This window comes from Calidris pugnax, unplaced genomic scaffold (assembly GCF_001431845.1).
Source record: "Calidris pugnax isolate Ruff unplaced genomic scaffold, ASM143184v1 scaffold14, whole genome shotgun sequence".
Classification (NCBI taxonomy): Eukaryota; Metazoa; Chordata; class Aves; order Charadriiformes; family Scolopacidae; genus Calidris; species Calidris pugnax.
This window is the reverse complement of record NW_015090793.1, coordinates 11215223-11235845: the sequence shown is the minus strand read 5'-3', so window position 1 is coordinate 11235845 and position 20623 is coordinate 11215223. Positions and strand designations below refer to the sequence as shown.

The 20623-nt window shown below is 36.1% G+C and overlaps 1 protein-coding gene across 3 annotated transcripts in view; it reads left to right on the top strand.

Annotated features, from left to right (window-relative positions):
• Positions 1 to 20623, top strand: part of CTNNA2 (catenin alpha 2) — a 512036-nt gene that overhangs the window by 394070 nt on the left and 97343 nt on the right. For all 3 annotated transcript variants that reach the window (XM_014966825.1, XM_014966827.1, XM_014966824.1), the window contains 2 exons: positions 3698 to 3778; positions 19093 to 19245. In XM_014966825.1, the coding sequence (XP_014822311.1) occupies positions 3698 to 3778; positions 19093 to 19245 (234 nt within the window). The remainder of the gene's footprint in view (positions 1 to 3697; positions 3779 to 19092; positions 19246 to 20623) is intronic.

Sequence of the window (20623 nt, the reverse complement as noted above, 5' to 3'; positions counted from 1 at the left end):
TGGCAAATCAGTATTTAAAATTCTTGAAAAAAATATTCAGGGAGCTGGATCTTATGTTCATCTTACCGGGGAGGGAGACTGCAGGCTTGAGGTAGAAGTACAGTGGAAGACCCTTTCCTGACCTGGGGGACTTCATAGACAGCACAGCCCCTGGTCAGGAGCCCACGGAAATAAGCTCATCCTGATGAACTGAGAATAAATCAAACAGTCAGGGAAAAGCTCTAAGGAAATTAGGATGGGAGTAACACATATTGAGAGAACTATTTGAAAATATCCTGGATAAAACCACTATGCAAATGCCATTAATGGACACTAGAAATCAGAGACCTAATTAATATATTTTCCTGTAGCAAAGTTTTTCTTACTACGTCATGAATAGATGGGAACTCTGAATACCAATATTTTGGCATTCAAGGAATTCTGTGCATTTCTCCTCCTTCTCCTTTTAAGCCAATGCCAGCAGCAATTTTTGCTTCCTTTTTATCCCATCTCCAAAGTATCTTTCTTTCCTGTGCAGAAGAAGATTAACAGAGAAATGCTGTAAGGCTCAATACCAAGCTTTATGTTTTTTTCAGAAACACAGGAAACCACTAAATTCCTTTATATCCCTCCTAGGAATGAAGGGCAAAAATTTATCACAGAGCAACATTAATATAAGAGTATTTAAGGATTTAAATAAATAAACTTTAATAAACTTTTATTTTCAGCACAGAGCAGATGGTATTTGACAGACCTGCCTGTAGCTATGTAACATCACATGCCATGCTATTTATTTTTCAATAATGTGATTTACTAAACAAATTTCTCCTTCTGTGAAATCATACAGTGAAGAAGAGGTTTTATATCTATATTAAAAGGCAGTAGCCATTTTATAACAGGTGAAGGACACTCAAAATTCACAGATGAGGAAAAATTGTGGAGAACGTGAGAAGTGTCTCTATGAATTCATCCATATTCACATGTTAATAAAATAATGCCACTGAGAGAGCTCAACTGGATCTCTGTCCACTTGGTTTGGTAGCCTGTTTTCCACACAGATTGGTTCCCTGATGCCATTTAGCATCTCAGACAGTGTGCAGTCATGATTCAGGCAGTCACACAGAGCAGGGAGTTTTTCAGTAAACAATATAGATGAGCCTTTTCTCTGTTTTGGAGGGAGAAGGGGCAAGCCAGATGGATATTGACAGTTTGGGTTGTGGGGCCCAAGGGTCACAGAAGGCTTCCCAGTTGTCTCGTGTTTCACAATAGGATGTGCCTTAAGGGCCACTGTTTATGTAATTTAAAACTAGACTTAAAAAGTTACAGGATAAATTTGAGCAGAGCCTTAGGAGAAGGGTTAGATGTAGGCTACCCTGGGCCTGTGCTCAGTAACAGTTTCCTCCTATGAGCAATCCAAAACACCCAAGTTAGGAACCTAAACTACAAACTTTTAAGTCTATCTAAAATGTTCTATTTTTTTTCAATGATGATTTACAGAATGTCAGGAGCCTCTGCTCCTAAACAGTACAATTTATCAGATTTCTAATTTATGGAGTGCCACTGTATCCTATAGCTAACTACACTGGAAGAAGTCTCAAATTCCTATTTGGGACAATTTCCTGACCTGCTAAATGCTTGCCAAGCATTAAGTGCTTGACCTTGCATGCCAGTGGTGAACACAAAATACATCTGCCCTGCATGAGATCAATGAATAAGAGTTGTTAGTTGATTTGCTTGAGAGCTGTAAAATGCCATCCCAGTGTAGCCTTAAGTGTCATGGTGTTTGCTTTTTGGTTATTCACATTGTGTTAATAGTCACTAAAATATGCACAGTTTAGCAAATTATTCCCTGATCTTATTGGGGGAAAAGAAATTATCTTTGCTCCAGCAAAAAATGCCTTAAAACATTTTGTGTGGTTATCTATCTTCCTAAGCCAATGCATTAAAGCTTAAACAATGAGAAGGAAGAGAAGAATTTAAACAATATTACAGAAATGGAATTATTTGACTGGGAAAATAAAGCATCCCAGAACGCTAATGTCACCAAGGATATTTGGTTCAGCTAGTACACAGCACACAGCTGGAGTAATTGAAAATTTTCTTAGAATATATCTTTGCTGTCTAAGAGACTAGGAACCTGGCTGAGACTAGTTCATCTGGAAGTCCCCATTGTACCATTTCAACAGTTAGGAAAGGCTTGCTGTAGGAAACTTATCTGCCCAGGTCTATCTCGTTTTTATTGTGGAATTTCAGCTTGAAAAACTATAGATTATGTGCACATATGACAGCTGCTGTCCTGGACCAAATACCAGGACATCTAAAACTAAAAACATGTGCTGAAATTGCTTAGGCCAAAGGGCTGTAGTTCTTTACCTGGAGATCAGAACTCAGTCAAAGGATGAACACAAGAAAAGCGAGATAAAAATAGCGGGTTACACAGATGCCTCCTCTTGTGTCATATAAATATTTTCTTTCTCTTTTCTGCTGTCAATTTTTATGAGTAACTCCAGAATTCAAAATGAATTCTTTTTAAAAACCTAAGAGGTAAATTTATGTTTTATATTAAATTCTGGTGGCACTTGATTTTTTTTGTTTGAATTTCTAAATAAAAAAAAGGGGATGGGTTTTACAGATTTCTAAACGATGATAAATACGTTGGCCTCGTATCATAGTTAGAATTACAGACAATAATAGAAAGCAGGCGTTTCCTTGAATCAATGCTTAAAACAGAAGAATGGAACACAGGCCATTTGCCAATGTGACCATGTGGAGCTGATAACAGTGCTGTGCATTTGAGAGATCATTATTGAAAGGGTATGTTTAATCCCCATCTCACCCCAAAAGTGACTTCTCAATCATTCCCAGAACTGTATGCTATTAGGCTCAGCTGGAAATAGAAAATCATTCTTAATCATATGCAAGGAACAATACTAAATAAGAGTATTTGAAAACTGCATCAGGAAGGAGAAAGTACTGCTGGAAAGAATGGAAGATCATTTTGATTCTTGAGGAAAAGCTATCAAACAGAGTTCAATGTGGTAGGAGATGTGACAAATCTTTAGAGAAAGAGTTTTCTCTTAAGAGAAAGGTAATACAGCTGACAAAGTCACTTAGTGCTTTTTGTGCCATTGAACCTAAAAAATATTTTTTTCCATTCATTATGAGCCACAAAAAGCTTTTTCCCCCTTTTTAATCTTCATGAGAATTTTTGCTTTGAGGCTTCCTGCAGGAAAGTGTTTTAAGTAGAAGTCTACTTTATACTGCACCTAATGTCTGCCAATATGATTCCTGTTACAGGAACAGGGACCATTTTCCTTCTGTCCTCAAGCTGTGTTGCTGCTTATTATCATGTTTAACATTCCCAGTGCCTGGCAGGACGGAGATTAGAGACTCTTAATATTCGTTTTATAGTGAAAGGTCTTGCCAGATTTTTGGAGCATGAGCTATAATATATGCACATAATTTATTGGTGGAAAAGTTCTGAACCCTACAGTGAGTCACCTTAATCTTTCTTCTTATCATTTTAGGATTGTTTTAAAATAATCTGCTATGCCCCCCGCATGTGAACTTGTTAAAAACATTACACTTGAAATAAAAACTTGATGGAAGCAAACAAAAAGAGATGCATAGATTTCCTTTGATAAATCTGTACTATTTTTTGAAAAGTGCATATTTTCTGGAGTGTTTGTCTCTAACTCCAAAATTTCATTTTTAACAGACTGGAAGGAAGGAGAAGGGGGACCCGCTCAATATTGCTATTGACAAGATGACCAAGAAAACACGAGACCTTCGGAGACAGGTAATCTATGGTTTTTATAAAGCTTCTTGGTTTTCCAAGGAAGTCATTGCTTTGGTGTTGCCACCTGTAGAGGTATAAAAAATTTGTGTCCTTACTTAGACATGACATTACATTACACTTGACATTAAGGTAAGGACTAGTATTTCCTGGGCCAAAAAAAAAAAAGAGAGACTAGACCCTATTCAAGTGTAACCCCCAGTGGTCTTAATATGTGGGAGGGTAGACAGGTTGGCCAGATCTTCACTACGTTTGCATTCTGGCAGCCCCAGTCACAAAAAAACACTCCCATATGTGCTTATATGTATTTATTTGAATACTCTAATTGAAATATCAGGAACGATGAGCAGACTATCAAGAAGTTTGTATGAACAGAATATTTTCAAAGAAAACTTCCAACGTAACATATTAAATAAAGATCCTATGAGGATATAGAGAAGTCTAATAAATAACAGCTTGCCCGGAAAAGCGGTAGATGCCCCATCCCTGGAAATCTTCCAGTTCAGGTTGGATGGGGCTCTTAGCAACCTGATCTAGTTGAAGATGTCCCTGCTTATTGCAGGAGGGGTTGGACTAGGTGACTGTTAAAGGTCCTTTTCAACCATACCTTTCTATGATTCTATGAATAACTGTAAAGCATAGTTTAAACCATAAAGGTTGACTTTCTTATATTATGTTAAAGCAGGAGGGATTGCCTCTTTTTGTCTCTCTCTTTTTTTTTTTTCCTGTTGAGATTATTCTAATTCTGCTTTTTCTGTAAAAATAATAATCGTAAACAAACACTGCCTGGCCAATGAAAGGTTGAACCAAAATCCACATATATGCAACATCAAGTAAGGGCTTAACATATCTTCAGATACTCATTTGCAACAGGATAGTTTCAGAAAGAGTGGCCACTACAGGCATTTTGAAATCAGTGCTTTGTGCTGCTAAAATTCAGCTTATTTATTCTTTCCTTAACTCTCAGCCAATGTGTTTGAGGATCATATTCTCAGACCTTATTTCTCAAAAAAATAAAAATATTGCAATGAACTTAGAGACAATATGAATCATTGAGTCTTCTGTATAAAGCCTAGCATCACATCTGTTGCTCAGCTAATGACAGAAGAAAGATCTCCGCTGTTCTGACCTCCAAATTTGTGGGATCCTAGGTTCTGCAGTGGAGCTTGTACCATGTGTTGCCTCCCACCTCTGTTCTTATTGCTTGAAGGAAGTAGCAGACTAACACATCAGTTGCTGTTCTGTGTGAGGCTCTCAGCAGTTGCCTGAATTACTCATCTCTAAAGACAAATTTACTCAGAAACGTGACATAAAAATGGCACCTTTCTTAATAAACTGTCTGCTTCTCATGTATTTTCAGCCCCATGGGTGTTGAATTCAATCTCAGAAAGGTTGGAACTCTGTATGTGGGTAAAGTGAAGCACATATATAAATATTTTCCTGCTTGGAGATGAAGCTTTTAATATAGTTTCTGATATTTATGAAAGTTAATCACGTAGGTATGATGTTTATTAAATTTTGGCAGTTGCTAGTAAACTGATCAAGATTAGATCATAATTGGGCTAGTTTTTGCACAAGCATAGAGGAAGATGCAGTCTCTGCTTTCAGCAATGTGTATTTTGACTATAAATCATTATGGTTTAGAACCAGAATCAATGTTTTGCTTCATCGCATGTATAATCAACAGTATAGATGTGTGTACCTACCCAGACCAGTCTATACACACCCTGCTAAATTTCAAACTATGTGGATGTCACTGAGGGCTTAGTTTAATGGCTGGGGAAAGCAGCTTGAAGATTAAGAAATGAACCACAGTTGAGATTGCAGTTATAATCTTTCAGTCTTTCTATTCTGAGCTAAATCGTGGGAGAGACAACCAACTTTGAGTACCATAATGCCTTTTGTTTTTAATGACTCCCTTTTAAAGCAGCCTTGCTTGTCAGATTTATGAAGCTTAACATAGTGCCATAAAACTGGACAATCTACAAAATATGTTTTTGTAATGAATATATTTCACCTGATAGTCAGGCTCCCTTGCAAGGCTTCAGTAGTCAACCATCTAAGACTGATTTTTCTTTCTCTCCCCAGGTTACTTAGTTCCTTATTTCTGAGATTTTATTTGATTATCTACATAACACAGAGACACGTGAAATGATTGTCATTGGAATACATGGTGCTAAAATTCCTTCTCACAATTTACAGTCACATCAATATTTCCTATTCTGATGGAATTACATCTTATATACTCATCATTTAAATTCTCCTGGGCATTGGAAACTATTATGGAGATCCAATTACACATCTTAATATAAACTGCCAGTAAGAACATCAACCTAAATCAGACTAAACAAGTTCTTGGAAGCAGACAAGTTTGACCAGCTTACTGCTATGGACTTACTGCATTTCTTACTGTACTTTGAACAATTTGGAAAAAGCACGGAGTTCTGTGTCTGGTGAGAAGTTGTGCCAATTGAAAGTATTTGGGGTCTTTTTCCTTCCCCCCAGTACACAAGTCTGTTGTAAATAAAAACAAACAAACATACAAACTAACTAAAACCCACAAAAAACCCAACCTAAAACCTAAAAGCTAAAGAAAAGCATTTTTAACTATGTGGTACAGCAAGCTAGACTAGCAGCAACTGATGCCAGTTATTTTGTTTGTTTTACCTCCACAGGAAAAAAAATACTAACCCTATATTTTTAACACTACTGTTAATCATAAAACAGCACGTACCCACAGGATTTCAAGCATTGCAACTCTGTGGTGACATTGAAATAAAGATAAGCAGGAAGGACACACCAAAGAGTTTGGCTACCACACAAACTGGATGCCTAGCGAGGACCAGCATGGTCTATAGATCATTTGGAGTTGTATGAGCAGGGCACCAGCTGTTTTGCTGTCACCACCACTGGTGTCCCACCTGTTAGTGCTGCTGCCTCCTGTCCTGCTGCCACCATCCCTTTGCCTCGTGCCCTGTTCCAGTTGATCAGCTGAGCTAGTTCAGTCTGTATTAGCCAGTTGGTTTCCCTGCAAGGTACAATAACCAAAACCATTAGTTTTCTCTTAAAGAGCGGGTATCTGTACTGCTATTAATTTTAACATAGCAGCCTGTCTGCAGTATTCTGTACAGTAGATTGAAATAAAATAATTTTTGATTTTTGTCCATTCAAGCCAGACTAATACTTTGCATGCCTCCAAGTGGGAGGAACTGTAAAGAAATAGGAAGACTTTTTACTAGTAATTCTCAGTTTATACTGGCAATGATGCTTTCATAGAATCATAGAACATACAGCTGTTAAACACAATTCATCCACCTCCTGCAGACTTCGGTTTATGTCATAACTAAAGCTAGTTAGAAATACTTTATGAAATAAATACTTAAGAGAAAAATCTTCACTTTCTTTAAAATTGAAAAACATCAGAAATTGTCCAGAAATTTAATTTTTAAAATGAAATTTAAAAAAGCCTGACTTGAAAAATCACCTGTGGGTTTTTTTGGTAGCTTCAAATTTTCATTTTGAAAGTTAGTAGTTTATTTTAGATTTGCATTGCAAATATAAATATGTAAATATATAAATATAATTAAATATTGCAAATTAAAAATATATTTTTAGAATTGTCAAGAAAGTTTTCCATTAATTTAAGGTGTTTTGACTATTTTGAGATTTCCACGATTTCATTCCAAAGTAGAATGATGCAAAAATTAAAAGGTTCCTTAGTTTTCTTAAATTAAGATTTCTTTGAGGTTTAACTCCTTGCAGTTTTAGGCAACAATAATTCATTATAAAATATATTAGCAGGAAATGTAAAGTGAAAAGTCCTGGAATAACTACATTACCAGTTGCACTTTGAGAAATACTTTGAATGTTTAGACTGATATCCTGGACTTATGTTTAATGGAGTGGATGTCTCATAGAAATATATGTTATTGTTAAATATCTAATTCTATGTGTGCAGTATTAGAAGTTATTTTTTGCCATCTAATTATTTAGTGACTTTACTGTATTTTTCGGTGCAATCCAGTTCAACCTGTTGGGCAGGTACCACAAAAAGCAAAATAACATCAACATCCTATTAGTAGCTACATACAGTTAGTAGCTATGATGGTGATTTTGAATACGGAAAGCTGTTGTCATTTCTGGACTCAAAATACCTGTGCTTGTTCTCATGGCTAGATGAATTCTTCACGTGACTCTCTGACGCAAAACATTCTGATTTAGCATTTATTTTTATAAAAAATGTCCTCTTCTCAGATTGTTTTCTAGACGTCATCCTACAAATGCCTGAGGAATGCATGTTGTGTAGACATAGGGATGAAAAACAAAATTCCAAACAGCTGAATTAATGAAGTCTTGCTTTCCATAACATTGTACTGTCTGTACGGCACTTCCTACAGCAATAATCTCAGTTCCTCCCTTATGGTCTCTGGTTTTCATATTTCTTCTCATTTTCTCACATCTATCCTCATCTCTCCTGCTACCTCTTCTGCTGTAGCTCACTTGTTACTCCAGGCTGGCTGGTGAAATGCAGGAAGATGTGAGGCTGGTTTTGGCACCTGCTCTGCCAAATGGCCAGCTGGTACCTATGTTGGTACACTGGCCAGCCAGCTACAGACTTCGTGTTACAAATTTCCCTCCATAGGACTCTAATTCGGGTCACCGTTTTCCCACCCAGGTAATTTTTCATCAAACTTCAGCTATTTAGCATCCTGAAGACCTTTTATGTGTCAGATGGTAAAATTGGCCAACAGATTTAAATGCATTTGAAAAAATGAACAGAGTTACTGTATTAGGCCTCATTCCCTCAGAAAAACAGTCTAGAAACAAAAGTCTTTATGATCAAGTCTATGGTCCTATTCTGGTTTTCTCTGTTATCTACAACAAAACTCCAAATGTTCAAAGGTGTATTTAATTTTAGGTCCCCCTACTGTGCTACTTTGCTAGTAATATGGGCATTGTATAACTATAGGATGTTATTATCTGTAAATAAACCCTTCAATATGTTTTCTACATCAACATGTAGCTTGTTTGCCATAGGATTTTCCAAGAATAGGTTTCACATTGTGGCTGTGGTTTTTCCTTAAAAAGTTGGTTATTTAATTTCAGCTACTTTTTAGGCTGAAACCTGAAAGATAGGCATTTCCACAATTTCTGTATTTGTATGAATGAGTTGTCTCCCTCTTTCTTATGAATATTGACGGAAGTTAAGATAGGGATTTCTTCTTCCCAGTGGATTTCTTTTTCCCAATGGCCACCACTAGCACTCTAGGAATGGTGACACACCTTTAGATACTCAGGATTAGGTTTAGCCCTTTAGGCATAAGCTAATATTAATAATGACTGTGGTATGGTGTCTTTCTACCAGCCACACACCCAGACTTGTTCATACTTTGCAGTAGCCTAAATTGTTAAAAAAAAAAAGAAGAAAAAAAAAAGAAAAAAATCCAAGTCATGTTTTCCCTTTCTATGCCTCTAATCAATTCTTTACGTATCTTGTAGTTAGTACATGCTTTCAGATGACCCTTATGTATTTTTGATTGGTCAGTTATGTTATCCGTGTGCTAAATTGTGCTCTCACAGCTACTTTGTAAGACACTTGGTGTACTACAGGCATTATCAGCCATAATCTCCAGCACAGCCCCCTTCATTTGCTACAATGATTATATACCTTATCTTTTAGTCCTCTATAGTACTGTTTCAATAGCTATATTAGACTTCAAGTCCAACTTCCAGAAGATTAAAGGTAGATGGAAAAAGTACCTCCTGTCATTTATTCATGCAAATTTGGTAAAACAATGATCTTGGAGAGAAATTCTTGATCATACTCAGTTTTACCCGCCTCATAGGTTTCTGAAAGTGCTTGTTATTCAGTGTGCTTTCTTTGGTATGGATTACAACAGTTTGAATTAGATAACAGGCTTCATAATGTTCTTAGGCTTATTTGTCATATCTTTTTTCCTAACTCTTGAGAGGCAGTGTATCACCATTTGCTCTTTATGTCAGTCACTTCCACTTAGACTAAGTTGTATCGCTACTGTTTATGAATGCTATTTGAGGTTAAAAATAATTGTTTAGCACTTTAAAACCTGCCAAAAATTGACGTAGATTTTAAAGAGACTCTCAGAATAAAAACCATGAATATTAGCTCATACAATTAGACTAAAGGGACACCTTAAACTGAAAAAAACGTGTTCTGTTGCAACAGATTTTATCTCAGATAACCCATACAATGCAAATTAAATTATGGATAGACACATATAATATTTTTAGTCTGAGGACTTAAATCTCTTTCGTCAAATATATGCATAGCTTGTGTTTTTACAATATGTAAACACTTTGAAAAAAAACACAGGACCCCATCCAAAAGAGGAAATTTTGTCATCGTCATAATTTTGCAGCCAAGCTACTGTCTCATATATGGACCAGATGACTTGTCAAATGCTGCAGTCAGGGCTAGTGGCACCTAGAAATTAAATCTTGTTGTCCTGAATTATGATTTACTGACTTAATTTTTTTTTATCCTTTCCCCCTTCTAAAATGCTCTGCGAAGACAAGCAAGATTTATTGTCCAGTTTTCAGAAAAATAGTGTAAAACACAGAAAAGGTGAAGATGCCTCAATTTAGGTATTCTGTGTTGTACCTCCTTAAAGAAGTACACAGCATCTGTACATTAAGATATAAACCCAAGGGAAGCATGAGTGCGGAAAAAGCAAAAGAAAACAAAACCTAAGATCTTCAGAAAAAAACAGTGAACCCAGTTCTAATCAATTTCTTTTGGCTTCTTTGAGAAGCTGAACAACATACCCAAAGACACAAAAATTCATATTGCGAGCGTGGGGGGAAGAAAGAAAAGAGAACCCCGAGAATTCACACCAGCTGATTTCAAGTATGGAAGTGACAAAATAAGGAACCAATTTTCTTTCAGTCTCCTCTACAGTCAATAGAGAGTTTACTTTCAGAGGGTGATTGGGGTTTCAAGAACATATTTTGCAAAAACTCATCATATATAGGAAGCTTCCTAGTGTAGGCATCCAAAAGATAGGAGACCAAAGGTAGGCTTATGATACAGCGTTTTGAAGATCCAAAACTTCATGGAAATGTTAAGTTGTAGCAGAATATCCAAGAAGGTTGTAACTTCAAAATTTACTCTTGCGTGAATGCTTACTAAAGATTTATTTTGTGAAGGCTAGGGTGAAGAAAGGTGATACTTAAATAGATGATCCACATGAGTCTTGCTAAGGTTGTGCTATATTACCAAAGATGAGGTATTGGTTGTTCCCAAGGGAAAGCGCACTGTCATTGGCTATATTGCTTCATTCTGTTGCATGAAAATATTTCTTGACAAGATGTTGGCTTTTTTGTAAAGGGAGCCAGCCATAAGTTAGTCTAAATGTGTTTGAACCTAAGGTGACATGCAGCATCAGCCCTTACTCATTAGAAACTCATCACCTTTACTTTGTTGCTTAATAGGCTATGCTTTCACCTGCAGGGGCTCTAGTGCTCTTGATTATGGAAATCTGGAAGCTGGTTTTCTGAAAGCAGTCTATGAAATGCTAGACAGATTTATTTCTTTCCAGCACTACTTGTTTATTTCTTGTATTCATTCAATACGGTTGCGAGACATTGCATGTACATCTACTTCTTTACTTGGTTTCTCTAGCAGCTTTTGCAAAAATATTAGACAGGAGTCTTGTGTAATACAGGATTATAAAGCAGAGATAGTAATGCTTCCCTTGATAAAGTTGTCTGCTCTTTGAGCTTCCACCCCTAAAGCAACAGAAGTAGACAAACTCTGGATTTCACCAGCTTGGACGGAAAAAACTGTAAGCCCCTGGCATGCAGTTAATTTCTGCATCCACTTTTTGTCTGCTCCCATTTGGCAGACTAACTGGTGTATTTACTTCAGGAAAGCAGTTGTAGAAAAATGTCTAAAAATCTGATCTAAAATGTTAGAGGCAATGAACTGTTATTTAAATTGCACTTAATCATGGTTTTGACTTGAACTTATTTGAATGCACGTGTCTTTGCCTCCCTCAAAATTCTTTTAGATGTATATCACTGTGACATTGAGGTTTTTATGGTGCTCTGAAGTGCTTCAGAGGAAATGGAGAATGTTTTAACACTGCTGATTTACTCTTCAGGTCTGCAGTAATTTCCTTACTGCCTAATTATAAGGCTCAGTTTAATTTACTCTACACATAATGTTTACTGATGCACATATGGTGCCATATTTCTGGAAACTATACCCATATCAGGTAGTTTTGTGTAAGACTACAGTGTGTAGCATTTTTGTCAAATGAAGGAAATTTTGATCTGCAACATAGTAGTAATAATGGTATTTTTTTCTGGCAAAATCTAAAGAGTGTATTAGTTTTAGCTGCTTTTGCTTTTTGAAGTAGAGACTTGATTTCTTTTGAATTTTTTTTTAACTGAATGAAGTTGTGAGCACAGAGGATTGACCTTTCAAAGTGGCTCGTAAGTAATTATGAGGCAAAACTCAGTGACAGCTCCATTGCGTTAAGAGTAGATTACTGCACATAGTTTGTCTATTATTCCTCAAATAATAAGTCTTCATAAAAGCTCACATATTTCAACAAATCTTTGTACTCACTCCAGGAACTATAGAGGATACCTAGCTCTGTAATCACTTCAGAGAAAGACGTATGGAGTTTTTAAAACTCTTTTTAATGAGAGGCATTATGGGGAGAAGTTCAACAGAAGTGTATAATGTTGCTGCTCAAAAAACCCAAACCAAACAAAAAGAAACCCAAACCCAAAATTTTTTCCAAGAAATTTCTATTGATGATAGTTTTACATAAAACAGTTCATACTGAACAGTTCATACACAGGGCAGTTCTTACTGTTCTGTAGTGTCAACCAGAGAATGACCTGTATACTCATCAGCTAAAGAAACTTATAGAAGCTTGGATTCATAAGGACAGCTTCAAATTTTGATGTTCATCCTCAATAATGCAGTAGCATGAGGTAGGGAGCCCTATGAACGTAGATGAAATCATAGTCCTTTTCCAAAGACTTCTGTAGTTCTGTCCTGCTAATGGAGGTATAAGCAATTGCAAACAACATAGAATTTAATTTTCAAATGGGATTTCAGCATTGCATTTGTTTTTTAATTGACATTAATTTTGTTCAGTAACACTGTTTCTTAAGTATTATAAAATGTCTTTAATGTTACTTGTTCTTAAGCAATTAGAAATATAAAAAATATTGGTTTCAGTTCTTGCTTTATAGAAATTACTGCAAAGGAGAAGAAAACAAAACAAAATAAAAGCAAAACAAGAATAAAAACAATAAAAACCCCAGCAAAACTAGCCCAAGAATTAAAACAGACTGTGATCTCACTGCGGTAAGGACTTTTTTGAAAGGTATGAATAATAATTGATAGTACGAGATATCAATCATCTCTGTCCATGGGGCAGGATCAGTTTGTGACTGAGAAATCCATTTTTGCAGAACACAATCAATTTTTAATCTTATTTCAGCCTTTGTCTGGAACTCCAGTAGATAGGTCTAGCAAAGACAGCTGTCATCAGCTTTCATTGGGGCTAAATATCTAGGCCTTAGAGAAGCTGATGATAATACTTAGTAAGCCAGCCTGTTCGTGCAGCTGTTGTCAGTGGGAATGTGTGACACGTATAGCACTTACTCTATTAAGCTTATTGGAGCTAGCTGCTTTTAAGTGAAGTTACTATACATGCTTATCATAGTAAAGATACATTCATGAAGAGTTTTCATAGACAACTTCCTTCCCATTTGTGACCAAATAGCTATGTAACCTCCTCAACACTGTTATGTCCCCAATTTTCATTTACTGTATTTGTAAAAATAACCATAAAGCTCCAAAGCACTCGATTTAAATATCATTTCAACAGAACCTGAGACAATACATGAAGATACACAATGTATTATGGTTCTCTGTTTAATTTGAGGATTTTGAAACCATTATTTTTGTTCTTCATTACCCTCCTCTTTGTCACACCTCTCTCCTGTTTTGTGGCAGACCCTTTTGGCTTGCAATCTTGGTGGCATTTTAGACTCTTTACTGTCCTCAGTTTTATTCTCTGCTGGGGTAACCTCCTACAGTCTTTGTCACCTTCTTTATTCCTATGTGCAATGTCCTGTTCTGAACTTCATCCTTCCATATTCTCCTTGACACAACTCTACCCTCCCAGGTCACACAAAATGTGAAAGTTAATCACTGCCTTTAAGTTCTGGATTATTTTGACTTCACTGACTATTTGTCACTGTCTGTATTTCTCTTCTCCTGTTTTTCCAACATTTTTCAATGGTAGTCTCTTTATTGTCCTCTACCTCTTTAAATCCCTGTATCATTCTTTATTGTTAGAAATAATAAAGGTTTGGTACTACCTCAGCACTCCAGTCGGCATTAGGATTTTATTATTGTATCCAGACAAGAAATAAGACAGTGTTCTTTCCCCAATATTATTCATATATTTGGGAAGCCTGTGGACATCTGTCCCCCAATCTTACACATTTTTCTCTACTTTTATGTAACTGCCCTAATGTTGTTAGCAAGCCCAAGGGTTTCTCTTGCCAAAATATATTTTTTAAAAAGGGAATATAAAATTTCTAAGCCACAAAAATTAATGAAACACAAAACAAAACCAAACTAAACCAAATAAAAGGTCAATGAGAATCAAGTACCAAAGTACTTGGTAACTAAGTCCTTCTGTACTTCTGGCCATATGCCATTTTGAGGAATCCTTTGTAGTGACCTGTGACTGGGAGGGACTTTTTGTGTGTGTGCCTTATTCTCTTTCAAATTTCTGATGAAAATGTGTCACTTCACATTGTGAAGTAAATTATCCCCAGTCTCTCTCTGACTAGCGAAATTTCTCTTCAGAGAGAAGAAAGCTCACACAGAGAAAAATATATGAAGAAGTATCGTAAGTCTTTGTAACAGCATTTCTTCCTGAGTTTTTATCTTAGGCTCAAATCTTAAACATTTTTATGAATTATATTCCAGAAATCTGTAGTTTTGTGTCAAAGTGTGATACATGTTTAAAAGATTAATCTTTTTACTGTTTAATCTATCAAGACATAATTCGTGGCATTAGCATCCACATCGCCTAATCTACCATTTTTTGGTAGATTTGGTCACGTCTTCATGGGTTTGTAGCGTGCAGAATTGACTGAAACTTTCCCTTTAGCGCTATACTGCTGGAGCTTCTAATAGTCACTGTCTTATTCTCCAGAACTCAATTTCGCAATATATTGGAGGAGACATGCTTTAACTGCAGTGGAGAAGGATTTCTTTTCACCTCTTTCAATTAAATTAATACTTGTTTGAGAGTGCTCTGAAGCTGCAAACTGGAGTTAGGTTCAGCTTGTAATGCGCATTAAATAAAAAATGGTGAATAAGGTACTCCTTGGTAAACTTTTGTTACAAATAGCTTTATGCTGCCAGTCTTTATAAAGTTTAACAATCTGTTAGAGTCATTAATCTCCTGCTGTGACTTTACCTTCCAGTGTCAGGATTAGACATTTAATTCTCTACTACACTGTAAGTAGCACTGAGACAGTTCTAAAATTGTTATATAGCCATGGAAAACATCATTTCAGTGGGCAGTTTAACCTCTTTGAGCTCAATTATAGCTGTGAATTCACGATGATAAAACAGCTCTAAATAGTGCTTAGAACAGTAGAACATGATGCTATCAAAACCACCAACTGACTCTGCACCATAAACTGACTAAATTGACTGAACTGGAAAGACATAAAATCTGCGTTATGGTACACCATGCATACTTTTAAAAATATTTGCAGATCTTGATGTTTTCCTTTTTATATCTTTGTGCTGGTCTGGCAAACTTACTATTCTTTTAGCTATATGCTAATTAATAAAGTTTTCTCCATGAGAAAATTAATTAAGCAAGACCTTTATTTAATGTGCTTTCTACTCTAATGAATATAGTTTCATGTAGCGGGAACTACCCACACTTTGAAGTCACCTCTAACTTAAAAATTTAGTGAGGAAAATAACCCTAAAGCATTGTCTTATGAGTAACAGTTTGTGTCATAATATTTACATCAGAATGTCGGGTAAATTAAAGCATTGCAAAGACATTTCTTAATATGCGCATGAGCACAAGATCTCATGCTGTTTTTACAAGAAAACTTGACATGTTTTTTCCGCATGTTTTATGACCATTTAAATTCAAGTCACAGACTTCTCCCATTCCCTTCTGAGCTGATGTTGGTTGAATGAAACAGTAAAATCTCTGGATGCATAAGTCATCACTTTGGTTGGACTTCTTGAAGTTTGCAGAGGATCATACGAGATTAGTTTTCCAGCAGTTATTTACCTTGATGAATAGCCCTAATTGGATCAAATAGACTGGCAATGCTGAACTAATACTTTTAAATGTCTTGTCTTGTGCAATTAATACTACCTTGTCATGTATCCATTTCAGCTATTGGATGAATGTCTTATGTTCATACTCCTGTCACATTTAACAAATGATTTTGTCAAGTCATTCTTTATAGCCTGTGATGATGGATAGGAAAATTTGTGGTCTCCTGTGTATATAAAAACTGTTAACTATACCTTTCAACTTCAATGCAAGGGCATCCTAAAACTCAGATAACCAATTTCTAATGAAATTACAATGTGTGTTTACATGAGGGGTCAGTAATATGCTGCTGACATCTATGATTAACACAGCATATGAAAATAGAATTTGTTAATTTTATATTTGTCAAACCTGTGACAGTTCAGGTTTTTTTCAGCTGTTGCAACTCTGAACTGCAGAAGGCAGCATACAGTTACCATTACAAACAAGAGATCCATTTTATTAATTTTTATTCAGATATAACTGTGCTGTATATTTACAATGGTAAACCCCAAACTGCTGGTTAGCTGATGCTCTTACTGTCCTTTTTATGGATTTCTAGTATGTTGTCATAGACTGAAGGTATTTAATACCAATGAAAATAAGCTGCCTACTTAAACAGCCTGGGACTTTTCTTACAGTTCCATGGGGCATATTGTTTTAATCAGATCTATAACACCACATTAACCTTGATTAAAAATTGAATTGCTTGTTCATTGAACACAACACTTTGAAACAGATACCTCCTTATGGAATGATATAAACAGAAAAATGTCAGTGTTCATTTAACATTTAAAACAGTTATTTTTTCAGTGCAGTGAATGGTAGGATTTATTGATAATGGCATTGTACTTGAGTAAGTTGATGGTTTTTTAAGGATTTTCCCTGAGAACGAGGTGGAAATGACATGGGATTTTTAAAACCTATGTGTGTTCCTTTGGAAATGCTACCATTTGACACATATTGGTCCAATGGATTTCAAAAAGCCTAACTGCAGATACAAAAGTAAGGCATCTAACTTGGGAGCAGAGCTTCTCAGCAAGTGTTGGGAGATCAGCAGAGGGTGGTTAAGCAAAAGTGAGGAGAACCTTCTCTGGCAGTACCTGTCCCTGAATGCTGGATATAGATGAAACCCTTCATTTAGTAGGGAAGGACTGATATTCACAGTCATCAGAAAACTATCATCCATAAAATGCAGAGTGCTACGCTGGTGCACTATTCTCTGAGACTTAACATCTTAGTGTATTTCTTATTTTGCAAATCTTTGATATATTTGGAGCAATGCTAGTGTTTATTTTTGTATTGAGATGGTGCCTGTGGAAACCATTCATGGATCAGGATCTCATTAATGGTGCAAACAGACCCAAAGGATGGTCTGAAAGAGCTTTCAATATAAGAATAAAATAAGAGTCAACATGTGGATATCAGCAGATTGATGAAAAAAAAAAAAAAAGAAAAAGTACAGGGTGACAACATACACAGCAGCTTCCTAACTGTTGGCAGGTCTCTGCTATATTCTTCACCTCACCCTCACCACACTCCCCGCCATTTGTATGTATTACTGTGTTAGCTATTCTGAGTGCCTGTAATCATTTTGGAAGTGGAAAAATACTTTTCAGGTAGAATATGAGTATAATTAATTTTTAAGGGGATTAAGAATTACTGTTCTTAATTGTTTTCCTGCTTTAGTTGTAAGAAACAAAAGGAATACCTCATGCAAATAAAATATATGCTATTTTGCTTTCCTTGTTTTTACTACACCACTCAGGGATTCAATATATTCAAAGTTAGATTTCTCCTTATTCACATACAGCTGACAGTTGCTGTTGTCAAACAGCAAATACATCTTGGATCACATATTTACAGTGCCTAACAATGTATCAGTTTTCAATATGATTGGGTGTTTTGATGACACCTTGTCTAGCTAGAGCTTTCTTGTATGGACTGAAAAATAGAGAAAATCACCTTTCCTGATGTTTCATCTAACTAAAAATGCATGATTTTAAGGAGACTAGTGGTTAGCCAGACCTCCTGGCTGAATACCTCCCAGCTTGTGTTTGAATCCACAGTTTTTCATTCTCAACAACCAAAAAGCTAGTGAAAACATGCTATAAATGTTTTTAATCCATACTCCTATAGAGTAATTAAACTTCCAGGACGAATTACTTAAGTTTTCAGTCATCTTTCTGGCTGTCTTTCAAATTTTAGTGAAGTTTGACATTAATTAGTGGTTATTGGCAAGGTAGAGAAGTTAGTGACATCATTCTTACAGTAATATTGTTTTGAACAGATGTTTTTTTATGAAATAACAGGTGTTTAATCTTAAGTAACTTGTAGGGTGTTTTTTTGTTTCTTTAGAATAAATTTTAGTATGTCTTCTAATCTGCCTGGAAAATGCTTAGAAAGGTTTTCTGTTTATACCTATTGGAGGTATTTGAATGAGAATACCAAGCACAAGGCATATGCTAAACTAAATAGTCATTTTTGCATAGAATACTATTCAGTGCAGGAATTAAAGAAGGCTTAGAAATATTCAGGCTAATATTTTTAATGGTTGCTTGAAGTTAAGCTCCTTAATCCATATTTCACTTTTAAGTGAGCTGAACTGTTTTTTAAAGTAGTATGCAGCTTTCAATTCTCATCAATTTGCAATGTATTAGGTGGATAATCACCATCGTCCTGTATAGATCCATCCAGTTCAGTAGGATTAGGTGTATGAGTCAGCATGAATCTCAGGAGGGCTTTGCAGAGCTAGACCATTACGTGTTTCATATTTGTATGCTTGCTGGAAACATATAACTTGGAAGAAAGAAAAAAACCTGAACTCCCATACAATGCTGTGAGATGTGACACACCAATGCTTAAAAATAAGTAGGCAATTAATACAGTGGGAATATATATTGATAATTCTCCTTTTATTTACTGGTCTGCTTTCTTTTGTCACAGCTACGGAAGGCAGTAATGGATCACATATCGGATTCATTCCTGGAAACCAATGTCCCATTACTGGTTCTCATTGAGGCTGCAAAAAGCGGTAATGAGAAAGAAGTAAAGGAATATGCTCAGGTCTTCCGTGAACATGCCAACAAGTTAGTTGAGGTAAGTGACCCTATTGACACAACTAGATTTCCATCTTGCCACTGCCTGAAGTGTTAGAGGTAGCATTTCTCTAATACAGGTTTCAGGAGTTTTGGTCAACTTTATCCTAGTGATTGCACGGCAAATGTCTGGACAACTGGCAAAGAGGACCATGTACTGTATTTTAGTAGTTTGGTAAAGAAATTGAGCATTGTAAAAATGTTATTTCCTATATTTTGTCAAAATTCATGAGCAACAAGAAGTAAATTTCATTTCAGCTTTCCTAACATTACTATAGGTCTTAATTTCTATTAAATAAAAAGCTAAATAGGCTTCATAATATTGTATCTGGTATTAGCCAAAGGCTTCTCTAGACTTGAGTGTGTCACACTGAACTCAAATAGGGAAAAGGACATATAGACAAGGCATAGCCTTAAGACTGAATTCATTCTTGAAAGGTCTGCATTACAAATATATATATATAGTATCTTCTCTGTCTGAAGAGACCTACACTCTGAAGTCAAATGATAATTTCAGTTCTTCAGGGAAGACAATGAAATAGCTCTGTTCTACCATGGAGTATAAAACATAATGATTGAATCCTGGATGTTCGTTGAATGGACTTTTAGTAAAATAATGATAATCATCTCAGTTTGCCTTTTAATAGACCAAGAACTATGAAAAATGCTCATATGTCTTGAAGACAAATGTAACTCAGTGATTTACTTGATATTATTATGTAGCACTATTGACTTCTTTGTACTATGATTATTTTGAAGAATATGCTGCCCCTTTGCAACACCCTATCTCTCTAGCCATGCCATGTGTTCTTCGGCAGAGGAAAATGCTATTGGGGACCTATGCATTTGACAGGCATTGAAGTATACCTTTGTATGACTTCTGTTCTTAAAACAGGCACTGTCCTAATTCTCTAGTACCTGAGCTGAAGCAAGGAGTAAGGGTTTCTTGGTTGCTATTGGCTAATGCTAGACAATTGCCTGACAAATGTGTGTGTGGGGGGGTGATATTTTTAGTGGGAATAAAGTGCTGTTTTGGAGCACCTCACACTTCCCGTGTACAAACCGGAGAGTCAAGGTACTCAGGGTCTGGGAGTCAGGTGTTTGCTATAGTACTTAACTTGTAGGTACCTAAATATACGTTCTGGGGTTTAAAAGTTCTAGCTGGATTCTGTACCATGCTAAGTACAGTAAGGTTTATTACTGTTATCTGCACAGGGAGCACAGGACCGTTGGCAGCTTTCAGCCCTGACTTCTCTGAATTTGTTAGCAAAGATTTGTTACTGCCGCCTGGTGACTAGAGCTGTGGCAATGAAAAAGAAAATAGGCAGCAGGTTTATAAAGAGAGAAAAAGCAAACAGACAGAAAACCCCTCCGCAATA